The 12,887-nt window shown below is 44.2% G+C and overlaps 2 protein-coding genes across 2 annotated transcripts; one reads left to right on the plus strand and one right to left on the minus strand.

Moving 5' to 3' along the window:
* Nucleotides 1-529: 529 nt before the first annotated feature.
* On the minus strand, nt 530-2,371 carry EAF01_005217 (uncharacterized protein; the record flags this gene model as incomplete). The annotated part of the gene is made up of 5 exons (XM_038913472.1): nt 530-794; nt 857-1,150; nt 1,208-1,325; nt 1,373-1,500; nt 1,554-2,371. 5 exons carry the CDS (start codon nt 2,369-2,371, stop codon nt 530-532), a joined length of 1,623 nt encoding a protein of 540 aa, XP_038771558.1.
* Nucleotides 2,372-5,121: 2,750 nt separating this feature from the next.
* EAF01_005218 (uncharacterized protein) lies at nt 5,122-8,882 on the plus strand. The gene is made up of 2 exons (XM_038913473.1): nt 5,122-7,526; nt 7,586-8,882. Exons 1-2 carry the CDS (start codon nt 5,267-5,269, stop codon nt 7,684-7,686), a joined length of 2,361 nt encoding a protein of 786 aa, XP_038771559.1. The 5' UTR covers nt 5,122-5,266; the 3' UTR covers nt 7,687-8,882.
* Nucleotides 8,883-12,887: the final 4,005 nt, after the last annotated feature.

Genomic DNA, 12,887 nt, shown 5'->3' on the forward strand with positions numbered 1-12,887 from the left:
CTCGGTATCAAAACGGAACAAAATGCGAAAGGAGACCTTTATGCACTTCATGCAACTTACCAAGGAGCTACAGCACCTAGCAATCCAGTCTCTTTATGATCTATCATATGGATTTCATGTGGAGAGAGATTAATGAATCCTTCGTTCTTTTCCGGAATTGAGCGAACAGTCCAGTGCGACGTATCTCGTAACTGCCACCTATGTTGTCATTGGGGTTAATGTATCTCACAAACGCCGCTTGCTTTTCAATCAACACAATTTTCCAGTCGCGTTCAAATGTTGACTATGTTGGCAACAAAGAAGGAAGAATAAAATTCAGGCCATTCTCAAGCTCAGCCTTCACTAACCCATCGTTTGAATATGTCTCGTGGGAAAATAGATTATGTACATCACGTGATATATAAAGCCCACCCCCGTCGCCGACGAAGTGTGAAACTGGCACCATCTATATGTGCAGATTTTTCATCCCATAAATAACCATCCCGAGCCAATGTGATTTCATCCCATATATTCAGAAAGTTGGTACGTTTTAAAAGGTCCCTTTTGAAGCGAAGTATGCCCGGGTCTCCTCAGCAACGCCTTCTGGTATCACGAAAACCGGGTGGAGAGTCCCCACCCTATCCTCTTCATCATATATCTGTGTTGTCTCAACATAAGGCTCGGCCGTCCATTGATACGGTGAAACGAGCGTTCCACTCGATTCCGTTTTCTGTGCAGACGTGTTGAAACGCCACTTGTGCTGTGCGGAACTAAGACCTGCCAAAACATAGCATGTGTGATACGAATCAGAGCGACTATAATAGAAGATCAGCATACATGTGGAGCGGAGAAGAAGAGATCGGCTCTTCATGCTTACTGGCTGGGCTTATCCCTCAATCCACCCCGATTTCCCGTATCCTGACAACAGCAGAGGATGTACCTGATCAAACCGTCGCGGCTGTAAAGATTTACTGAATCTGGATTCGAGGATAGCCCTGTTTGAGTTTGCTGCGCTGGACCTTCAAGGCATGCTTCCAATAGAGGCCAACATCCTCCAACCCAATGGGAGTAGCACCCGTCGACTAACTTATTCGTGCGACCTGAGAAGCCGCCTTCCGGCGCATATTGACGTGCTGATAACCATGAAATAAAGCCGGGTACGTCAAGATACCTAAATATGTATTAGCATGGAGATTCGTGGATGACTAGATATACAATTTTAACCTACTGAGGTATTGTGATGTGTGGTTCACCTAAAATACACAAACAGCCTAATGCTAAGAACGCATACGCGCCATGGGCCTCGACGTTAGGTCGAGCACCTATACCGCCCTCAAATGTTTGACCTATTCTATTAGCACAAGTTTTAATTTCTTCTTTGTTTTGAACATACATCTTGAGATCCATTCCGGAAGTCCATCGATGAAAGTGGTATAGTTTGATGATCTCGCGGGAGCATCTTGAGGAAGATCGAGAGGTAAACTTAGGAGTGTAATGAGAACCAGAGCACAATATGCACCACTTTGAAAATATCAGTTTTCCATCCTCCATCGTCCTACTTTCGGAAAGCTTACCGAATATCTTCCTCGCCACCCACAGCCATTCTAAACCCACCAGTAGACATCTTCAAGCTACCTAGCCATTTCCACATGGCTTTGCGATCAATGATATCCAACGCTTCTTGCCCACCTACCATGGAAATTGATAGAATGTTTGCATAGGTAGTCGCCAAATGTGACATCTGCCCATTTCCTCCACCAAACCCTCCAGTCGCATTCTGAATGGGTCGACATGTTGAAATGATTTTCTCTCCATACGATGATACGTCTTCTCCCAGGGTCGAGAGACCAGCCAATGCCCAGTAGAACATCCATGGTCTGCTGGCATCCGCAGCGACATATGCCGAGGGCAATTTCTGTAGATTCTTATGAAGGAACTGAATGTGCTTTTTTCGATTCAGATGTGGAACCCCATATGGATTATACGTCAATCCAGCTTCTTTTCCCGAGAGAAAAGGAAGACATTCTTGAATGGTTTGATCTTGAAGATGAGATGTCTGAGTTTGCAACTGATCGTGGAGTAGGGGGTACTCGGTGAAGGTATCGGGAATCATATCTATAAAAGCCTCCGCTGTGATTGGTCGGGATGAGCCGTAAATAATATCTTCATCAGTTTCTGCCTCAATATCTGCTTGCGATGAAGAAGATTCTTGTATAATAAAACCAGGTGTTTGTGGTTGATTTTCTAGTGAATCATCATTTAGAAGTTGATCTAGTTTGCTGGAAGGAGATAGAGGTGAAGACTTTTTATTCGAGCCCTTCTTCTCTTCCATTGCACGTCGATTGAACTTCACACTCTGGTGAGGCTTCCTTCCTTTGATGATGAAAGTCATGTGGGTTGGATGTTTTTTGTCTAGGATTCAAGGAATACAATAATCTTCCATTGTGATTCGCTATTGGTCTTTATTACTGTTGTTTTACTGATCGATGCTTCGAGGTTGACCAGGTCAGTGCTCGCTTACAAAAATTATTACCACAAGAGCCAAAGAAGGCTACCTACCGAGGCCTGAAAGTCCGTCCATCTTTATCTACATCAAAAATCCGCATTTGGTTCATTTTGTACCATTGCCGACGTAGATTCTTTGTGCTCAAAATTCGATTGAAGGTCCAATGCAAGCAACGTTCCATACGTCTTCTACGATTTTTCCAAAGATCCCAAGGGTAACTCCGTTGCAACACATTTACCTGCACATTTGCATTCGCATTTGCATTTACATTCACAAGATGCAAGTTGCCATAAGGCGAGACTGCAAGCAAGTTAAATCTCTCTATTTTGATAATTGGGCTGTCATCCTTCGGCCATTGCCGACCTGTGATTACTGGTGGTACAGTGCTATTTTGCCCAAAGCATGTATCTGCAGATGTTGAATGCCAGCCAGGGCTCTAATTCGTTCGGCAGCCTAATCACTTTCACTACCTTTTGCTCTTTCACTCGTAGCACGTCGAATCCGCGTGATAAAGTACAATGGCGAAGGATATATGCAACTTGAGGATAGTGGCAAATAATTGTTGACGGCCCAAAGGAAACCTTGAAGGAAGAGTAAAGAAAGATTATCATACAGAGAACATGAGATGACAACTCTTTTCCGACACACTGACAAATCTCCAATTTCACAACAAAACGTTTCACTACTTAACATGGGGCGCGATATGCGAGGAATATGTCGGCATGCGCTGATTTGCAGAACGTTTTCGGGTTGACCAATGAAGAGATCCGAAAGGAAATTCATCCGCTGCAGGCGTGTGTGGTGCTGAGGCGTTTTTGCATGAATTTCGATATGCAGCTATCGAAGGGATGGCCCGTTCTATTAGAGGATAGGATACGAGGAATTTTTAATCAAGAAGCCATCGTGGGTTACACTGCTTGGATAACACCTGCTCAATCAATACATTTTGTACGTGAAAGCAGGTATGGGTGCCAAGTTAATGATGGAATCGCGAAACGATGAGGGGAAGGAGGGGTGGAAATGAGGGGCATAAATGTTAATCGCATATGGCGGCTGTTCGTTGATTGCTTTTTTATCTTATCATACAATCTTCGTACCTGGTGGTGTCTCAGATCTCGTTGGCACATTGTCAAAGTCCACCAGTGATTCATCTCTGTGGTGCGAATGTAGACACATATTGTACCCGACAAGATAGTTGAGATATTCTTTTAATCCGAAGTTCTTTCGATAAAAGGCATTTGTGAAATGCCGGTAGATTTCTAGTTAGGTACGGGGCTGTTGTACAAGGCGAATGTAAGCAGCATAGCGTTAATCATTGATGAAGATCGATCATCTACGATGTATTATCACTCCGATAAGAATTGATTGTGATTGAGGTTGAATTGAGTTTATTGTAGGACGGGATTCCCTGGTTCACTGCTACCTCAATGTGGCATCTCTGACGCCTCCTTCGTGTAGAACATATGGAAACGAGATAAAAACTTACAGTCGATGCACGGTAAGAATCCTCATTTTGATTACTGTACATGTGAGTAAATGGAAGGGTGGTCACCATCTTACAATATTCTTCCAGGTCCCATCACCCATACACAGGATACCTGACCGGTTCCTACATGCAAAGTTCTTGTAGAGTCAGTTCTTGAGATTTGACAACGCTTGAAACAAAGTTTAGACCGAATTGGAATTTTCTGGATTGTGATAGCTCGGATGCTAAGCTCACTCTACCCTCTCGGGTCTAGGCGAGATCTGACATACCGAAGCCATAAAGAGAGACGTGCACTCAACAAACGAGGGGATTTTGAACAAATTTGAGAAAGATTTCATAGGGAGAGGCAGAGAGGGTCCAGGGGACCATCTTATCATCTTTGGCGTCGTAGATGTGGTTTAAAAAAAGGATATAAAACTCCAATTATAGGATAGATCCCACAGATAGTGATTGGCAGAGCAACCATTGAGTCAAAATGGAGACCTCAGCCATCTCAATTGGAGATTCAAAGGTCTTTAGTCGGATGTCCAGAACCTTTTCTAGCAATCGCCACTGAAATCATTCGATCTCGTCTACTCCGTCCCATATAGCGTTCGGGAATCTTTTTCATGATTTGTTGTTCAGTAGATTTTCATGTACTGTACGGGGTACTATTGACAGGTGTTGTTCTTGACTCAAATTAGTGGTAAGTAGGTAGGGAAAGCCTAGCATCCGCTATTATATAGCCATTGTTTTAGGTACTGCGCCGCTAATTCGACCATCAATCGTAACTACTTACAGGCTATTTCTCCACTTCCCTAACTTCCAGCCCCTCTTGAAAAATAGAGGGTTAACTTACAGTTGGAGCCCACTACGAAGGTATCAAGCTATTCTGAGTCTTAAGACTCCTTCCAATCACTACTGCTTGTTATCATCATGGGTGAGCCCTGAAAAATTCTCTGTCTTCCAGGGACTTCTCCAAAATCTACCACAGAAATCGAATCCATTGGACACATGACTTCTCTGCTCGCAGTAGTCTCATGCTGCCCCATGCAATAAGAGGACGCTTGTGGTTCCAGCCGTCACACCTGATTCGGCGAAGGCTTGTCAGTGGGCTCAAAATGGCTGGGGTCGTATAAGTTTGCCGAAATTCCACACCGCTCCTTATGTGGATCCTACCCTCACTCTACGAACTTCTACTACCAATAGGCCACACACCGACTAACATCGTGAGGTTTTCCTCTTCTTCAAAGAGCGGTGTCTTCGACCCTCTTTCTTACAATACTATTGATCATTCCAACAAGTAATCCGCGACAATGAGCTCAAATCTTGACTTCTCGCCAGAAGGTCTGTTAGACCTTTCGTTCGAGCAACGTGACCCACGATACCAATTTACCAATATGACTACGCGTTCGACTTGGCCACTGCCGTTGGATATGGCCTCAGGAGGATCTGACGACCGACGGGAAACTTCGCCAGGACATAGTGGACACCAACAGTATCAGACCGGACATCATCATAATTCTCCCACATTATTGGCAGATTGGCCGATACAACAGCAACCTCAGCATTTGTCACCCCAGCAACTTTCCCCTCAGCAATTGTCGCAATTTATCCCGGATAACTCGTTGATGGGACCACAGTATACATTTGGCAGCCCGTACCAAACCTCACCTCTCGACTATGGCTTACCTGCAACCACACAAGCAGCTCTCGAAGCCAGTCTCCAGATGGAAGCTCCATTCAACGGACTCACACAGACGGTTGAGGCACAGGCGAATCAATGGCAGGATTGGCATGAATTCGAGTATGCGATGAATTTTACCTCGAACCATGGAATCCCAAGTATAGGACGACAAAGTCTGGGAAGCAACTCACCGACGGGTACGTACTTGGAGGTGCTCTCGTTACCCAGCTCGAGTAGCGATCACGGATGGTCGACAGTCGATACGTACCAGGATTTCAACACCTATCAACAGGCGCAAAACCAAGCAATTTTCAACCCCGGACAAACACTACATTTGCGAAGTCACTCGGATTCATCGCAATCCGACGGTCATCAATCGATAGATACGTTTGGCAGTTTTGAGGATTTGTCAGGATACCCATATTCGCCGTACTCACCGGGCTCGGATAGCTATTTGGATGTGACGGGCGGACATAGGAATTGTTTCCACGGCGAAGCACACCACCACAATCACGATATTATCAGTCCTGCCGCGGCCGTTCCCCCGCAACCCATCCAAGCTCCATCTACGAAATCCACAGCGGCTTCAACAACCTCCAACCGTACCTCTCCATCTAGCACCTCGTCGCCTCCCGCGAGAAGAAACTCCGCACCCCGCAAGAGCCCCACGGCCAAAGCCACCAAACCGGTCATTCGCCGCACTTCCAACGGAAAGAAGGATGCCCCCCCAACCGAGAAGCGCGTTGGACGAAGACGCGGCCCCTTATTACCGGAGCAGCGCAAACAAGCTAGCGAAATAAGGAAATTGCGAGCCTGTCTCCGCTGTAAATTCTTGAAGAAGACGTGCGATAAAGGTGAGCCCTGTGCGGGATGTCAACCTTCGCATGCTCGTTTGTGGCAGGTGCCGTGTACGCGTATCGATATCAAGGATATTGGTTACTTCATGAAGGACTGGAAGGCGGATTATGAGCGTCACGTGGGCAGAGGAGTGTCTGTTTATAATATCAAGGGATTCTCGCAAAAGGAGGAGTTGCTTTGGATTACTCATGGGTATGGATTTGCTCTGCCGATTATGGCGAGAGAGGTTTATGTGAGTGATGATAGTTGCTTTAATGTCGACTGGGTTGAGGGCGATCACGAAGAACCCATCGAGTTTGAAACTCGCACGGAAAGAATGTCTGCTGGTTCCGAAGGTGTCTCGACTGAAGCATTATCCGAGTACCTCGATAAACACATCGATGGACCTTTTGAAGAATTCATCGATGAGTACTTTGAGGGCACCCCCTTCATTACCGAGATTTTGAAGACTGCTCACCGCTACTACATGAAAGAGAAGGTTTCTGTCGTCCGCAAAGCATTGAAACTCGTTCTCGCCTACAACCTCACCTTACACGTTACCATGGTTGAGCAAAGAGGAGACGAGCACCCAATGGAAGGAATCATCGATGACGAGGACTCGAAATTCAACGGAAAGGTCGTCGCCCCCGTCATGATCAATTTCCAAATCAAATGTGCTCTTGCCGACATGTGGCGTGAACTTCAAAAGGAGATTCTCGAAGAATTGTCCTCGCTCTACTCCAGCGTTTACAGTGGTGACAGACTCAAGAACTGGCCTACAATCTTCATGCTTGCATCGATCCTCCTCGCCGTGTGGGAAGAAATGCAATTCGATTGTCATTACCGGGTTCCCGACCAAGCAGCCGTCAACAAATTCTGCAACGATATGGAAACCACCCCAGTAGGCGTCATCGTCGGATTATTCCATGCCATTTCCCAAAAGCTCCCTGCGTTTACCGACTGGGAAACCAGAAGACATGGTCAACTCCTCAACAACAACGTCGCCGTCTGCGAAGCCATGACTGAAATGAGAGGCCACGTAACCAAGCATGGTTTGTTCCCCTTTCACTCTCCTCTCGACTCAATATAACAAAACTAACCCACCCCACAGAATCCTACCTCAAAACCCGCCCGGACGCCAAATTCGACCGTCGGGACTTCGACTGTCTCTCCAACAAATTCCTCTCCAAACTCGTCATTCGCGCAAATTAATCCTTCCTCTCCTCCATCCATCCCTATTTGCAAATATATACCTACCAACCAACCGCAATCTATATAAACTCACCCCATCCCACCCTGTACAAACACCGTTACCCCCCGGTTTCCGGTACCAAGATAACGAATTCAATGCTCTTCATGACCATCCATGACATGACATGATATGAAAAAAGAAAACGATTGCAGGAATAATTTTTTCCACCTTTTCTCTTTCTCTTTCTCCCTCGGAGATTGGAAGAAAGAACGAATCAATGAAAAGAATAATTTGTTAATTTCCTATTTTTTTTTATCTTTATTTTTTTATCAACGGCATAGCGTTTTGGTTTTTTTTTTTCATTTTTTCATTTCTTTTCAATCTTTTATCAATCATCATCAACATCAACATCAACATCATTATCCGAAGCAAACAATCAAAAGTTTCCTCCTTCCTCCCCAACCAACCAAGCAACTCAACGACCCCCTTTAACGAAACAAACGAAATATATTTATCTTTATTGTTCACACGTACGATCAGATTTGTCGACTCTCTTCAAATCTCGCTCATACCATTGCAATCAAATAAGTCTACCCCCTTACGAAGATCATGGAATTTAAAGAAAAGAACGCTTAACGTTTACATGTCAATGTTTTTATGTTTCCACGGACCCCCTCATGTTTATTCTGTTACTATTCATTATCTATCCACCACATCATTGCGTTTTCTTTCCCACCTTCTCATGGAATAAATGGATGGAGAGGTGTTTATTTTTATCTTTTTATTTTCCTCTCATCGTCCATGTTTCTCTCCAGCGTTTATTTTGAAGAAGGCAGAAGAAATGATCGAAGTAACTGCCGAAATATGAACTCTATGAAAAGATTATTATTATGTATGGCATGGCGTGCATTGAACTTTTTATCTCGCGATTTGTTTTTCTCTCTCTCTTTTTGTTTATGGAAAGGGGAAATCAATGGGGCTTGCGATGGGATAGGATGAATGAGCGAAGAGCAATAGCGCGAGCGAGGGGTGTTTTTTTTTTAGCTACGAGGGAGAGAGAGAGAGAGAATATGGAGAAGGAAGAGGAGGATGTGTATACGAAGTTATTGGTTGCTGGACGCAAGAAAGGCATATTTTTATACATGGGGGGAATTTTCGGGGAGGGAAGGGTCGTAGATAAAAACACCGGAATTTAAAGCCTTTTCACTTGATGAACATTTGAGATTTTTGAGAAAATTGATAATTTGATGTGCGTGTACTTTGATATGTGCTTGTTGTGTGTTTCTTCTGGGTATTTAGATGTATACCTACTGTTGTAGTATGCTGTGCATTTTGAAATCCGAGTTTTGGATAGATACTTGTTTGTGTATGTTGGTTGGTACTTGCTCGTATACTTGTAAAATACCTTCACTTTGTATAATGAGGACTTACTTAGGTTTATCTTCGGTGATCTCTCGGATGCAAGATGCTGACTCTTGCGTTCTTTTAAATGCACGCGGTCTTAAAAGATCGCGGTCATCCCCGACTTAGGAATTGAAAAGATGAAATAAATTAAACTTTGAGATTGATCGGATGAAGAAGTTTGATGGTTGGTTTCTTGGAAAGAAATTTACATCTTTGCTAGTTTTTCAGTGTGAAGGCGTTGAATGATGATGAAATCGTCGAGAGGCAAAGCCAAATCTCGAATTCACGAGATGAGGGAAATTTTGTAGGCGTAGCCCAATCCTTTCAAGAAGCGGTCATATATTGGAGGCCCTATCAATGTAGGCGTGGAATGGCTGTAAACTTACTCGCATCTTCAAGAGTACCACCTACAAAGTATGAAGTATGTAGAGGTTGTACGTCCTAACCTCTCATCTTCTCATCGGTGTTCCATCCATTGCCGACTTCCCAGACAGATTCCGAGTTTTTGACCGGTGTCCCAAGGTATTCTCTTCGAAAAGAGTTTGCATCGCTGAGACCTCATTGGGGTTTCTGGTATCAGATACACATTGGAAAGGAATCGTACGTTCTCTCCCTCTCTGAACCTTGGAAATGGGTCAGCTGCTGACCAAGTGTACCAGGAAAAAGGATTTATTTATGTAGGAGTATGCACACACACTGTTTCTCTGCTTCTGTATTGCGTTGTCCAATTTATGCACCTGCACTTGGGTCCTGAATTGGTCGGTCATGGACAGGCCGATATTGAAAGTTGACTGGGTGATCCCATTTGATTGCAAAATCAGGGATGTTGATACCATTTTCCCATTCCTTAATCTTTCATCTTTTATCTTTTATCGTGATTGGGATTGCAATATTGAGCATGGAAATGACGTATCATGAAAGGAAACCCTTTTTATAAATTCTGATGATTTGGAGAGGAAAGTAAAGTTTGGATTATGCGATACGTTGCTGCAACTTGCTAGTGCATTGCGAGATATTCTATGCAAGAGTTTGAAACGGAAAGTGCATCGCATTGTGTACAGCTGGCAGTTTTGGGCTGGGAGGTGCAGATTTAAACATTAAGCATTGAGACTGAGACTGAGACCAAGATTGAGAGACGATGAGAGAGGATGAGAGACGATGAGCAGAGAGGCAATTATTGAAACTGCAATACTGGTAGAGACATCTGATGGATGGGTCCGAGTACGGAGGCGATGAAAGGCTGCAGAAGAAAAAAAGAGAGAGGTTGGAAAAATGGTTGATGATATGATAAACGTTGTGCTTTCTTTCCATGATTCATTTATCTATTGATCCTCTTCATCGTAAGGCCAAATCCCAGTTGACCGAGACCGAGTGTAGGTAGAAGGCGGGGTTTGATGGTAAACTAATCCATTATAGGAAAGGTCTAGAGCTGATAAGGGGAAGTTGCTCAGTTCTCAAGGTGTTGACGGTGTTGACGGTGTTGACGTCCGGAATGTGAGGGCATATCGATCATTCATCATTCACCACGGGATGGTATTATCAAGAAGCAAGATGTGTGAATAATCCAAGACTGTATGGATATGGCACGTACTGTACCTACTACGTACGATGACGAAGAAGTTATCTAATAGTGATCTCGATTATGAAATGATGTATTCCGTAGAGAGTACACCGTATTGATTTATAATCAACCATTCATCTACTCCGTACTCCCTACTCACCCAAGGAGGGATTATTCACTCAGGTCCAGATTCCGAGAAGATTCCATGTTCCCTTCCAAATATGTACAGCCTCGGAAGATTCAGGCTGAATTTCTTTTTCTCTCCGTCCCTATTGAATAGAAATCCCTAGAAGGAACGAGTCAACGGTGAGTAAAGAAGGCGCAGCAGTACCTTGATCGTACTGTCCGCCTCCAGCTACCTATAGGCTATGGACCGGTGATTCATTCACTCATTCTTACTAAACTCTAAAAGGTGGCGTGGCGCTAAGCGATAAGGCAAGTTCAATGCGCTTCCTCCTTTGAATACCTACTTAAACACTCCACCTCACCCTCAAACATCTCCCTCTTTCTTCCATCATACAACTCCATCCAAACTCTCTCCACGATAACTTCTTTTGATTCTCAATAAATCATCATCTACAATATCATCTACTTCATCAAAAGATTAATACTACAAAAACATCATCATGCAGATCTTCGTCAAGACTCGTAAGTTGTCACCTTTCCGTTTGCCGCCATCGGGTGGTATCGCCACTTCACTTCCAGAAGCAGCTTCCATCAACAATATCATCAATAATGCCATCAAAACATCTGCTAACGTTTATTTGCTATAGTCACCGGAAAGACCATCACCCTTGAGGTTGAATCTTCCGATACGATCGACAACGTCAAGGCCAAGATCCAGGATAAGGAGGGAATCCCACCTGACCAACAGCGTTTGATTTTCGCCGGAAAGCAACTCGAGGATGGTCGCACTTTGAGTGATTACAACATCCAAAAGGAGTCCACGCTCCATCTCGTTCTCCGCCTTCGTGGTGGTATGCAAATCTGTAAGTTAATCATTATTGCCATCGTATTACGCCACAGTTTACTAATATCATCACAGTCGTCAAGACTCTTACTGGTAAGACTATTACCCTTGAGGTTGAGTCTTCCGATACCATCGACAACGTCAAGGCCAAGATCCAAGACAAGGAAGGCATTCCTCCTGATCAACAGCGTTTGATTTTCGCCGGTAAACAACTCGAGGATGGTCGTACCCTCTCCGATTACAACATTCAAAAGGAATCTACTCTCCACTTAGTCCTCAGACTCCGTGGTGGTATGCAAATCTTCGTCAAGACTCTCACTGGAAAGACCATCACTTTGGAGGTTGAGTCGTCAGACACTATCGACAATGTAAAGGCTAAGATTCAAGACAAGGAGGGTATCCCACCTGATCAACAACGTCTTATCTTTGCGGGTAAGCAACTAGAAGATGGCCGCACTCTTTCCGACTACAACATCCAAAAGGAATCAACCTTACATTTGGTCCTTCGTCTTCGTGGTGGTATGCAGATTTTCGTCAAGACCTTGACCGGGAAGACCATTACATTAGAAGTAGAATCGTCAGATACTATTGATAACGTTAAGGCTAAGATCCAAGATAAGGAAGGCATCCCACCCGACCAACAACGATTGATCTTTGCCGGAAAGCAGTTGGAGGACGGTAGAACCCTTTCAGATTACAACATTCAAAAGGAATCGACATTGCACTTGGTGCTCCGTCTTCGTGGTGGTCAATAAATGTTTATGATTCGATCTGCACATATATTCTTTAGGCGTTTTACGATGACCTGATCAAATGGTGTTATGGGGGCCGGGGTTAGCAGGTTCTCATCATAGTGCACTGGCATGTGCCACAATATTGATAGTATTCAATAGTCGAAACTATATTTTTGACATCTAACTCTGTACTCTTATGAATGTGACATTGAATATATGACTGTGATTGTGATAAGTATCTAAATAGTAAATATCAATGCTTCACTTCCTTATCGTACCTGAAATGGAGTTGGAGATAGTGACGGTGTTATGCTCCACTACATCCACTCATGAAGCTAAAGTGATGCGAGGCTGCAGCCGCACAATGAAATTTATACCCCAGAACCTTTCGTGTCCACAATACCTTGTATGCTACAACACCTGCAAAACTGCTTCTTAATACGAACGCAATTCTGATGCGATAAACTATCCACGATCCATATCTACTCCGGGCTTTTGATTGCCAAACGAAATTTTTCCAACGAGCAGCCCGCGCCACGGTTCTCGCAGACC

Source organism: Botrytis porri, assembly GCF_014898465.1.
Source record: "Botrytis porri strain MUCL 3234 chromosome Unknown BPOR_006, whole genome shotgun sequence".
Classification (NCBI taxonomy): Eukaryota; Fungi; Ascomycota; class Leotiomycetes; order Helotiales; family Sclerotiniaceae; genus Botrytis; species Botrytis porri.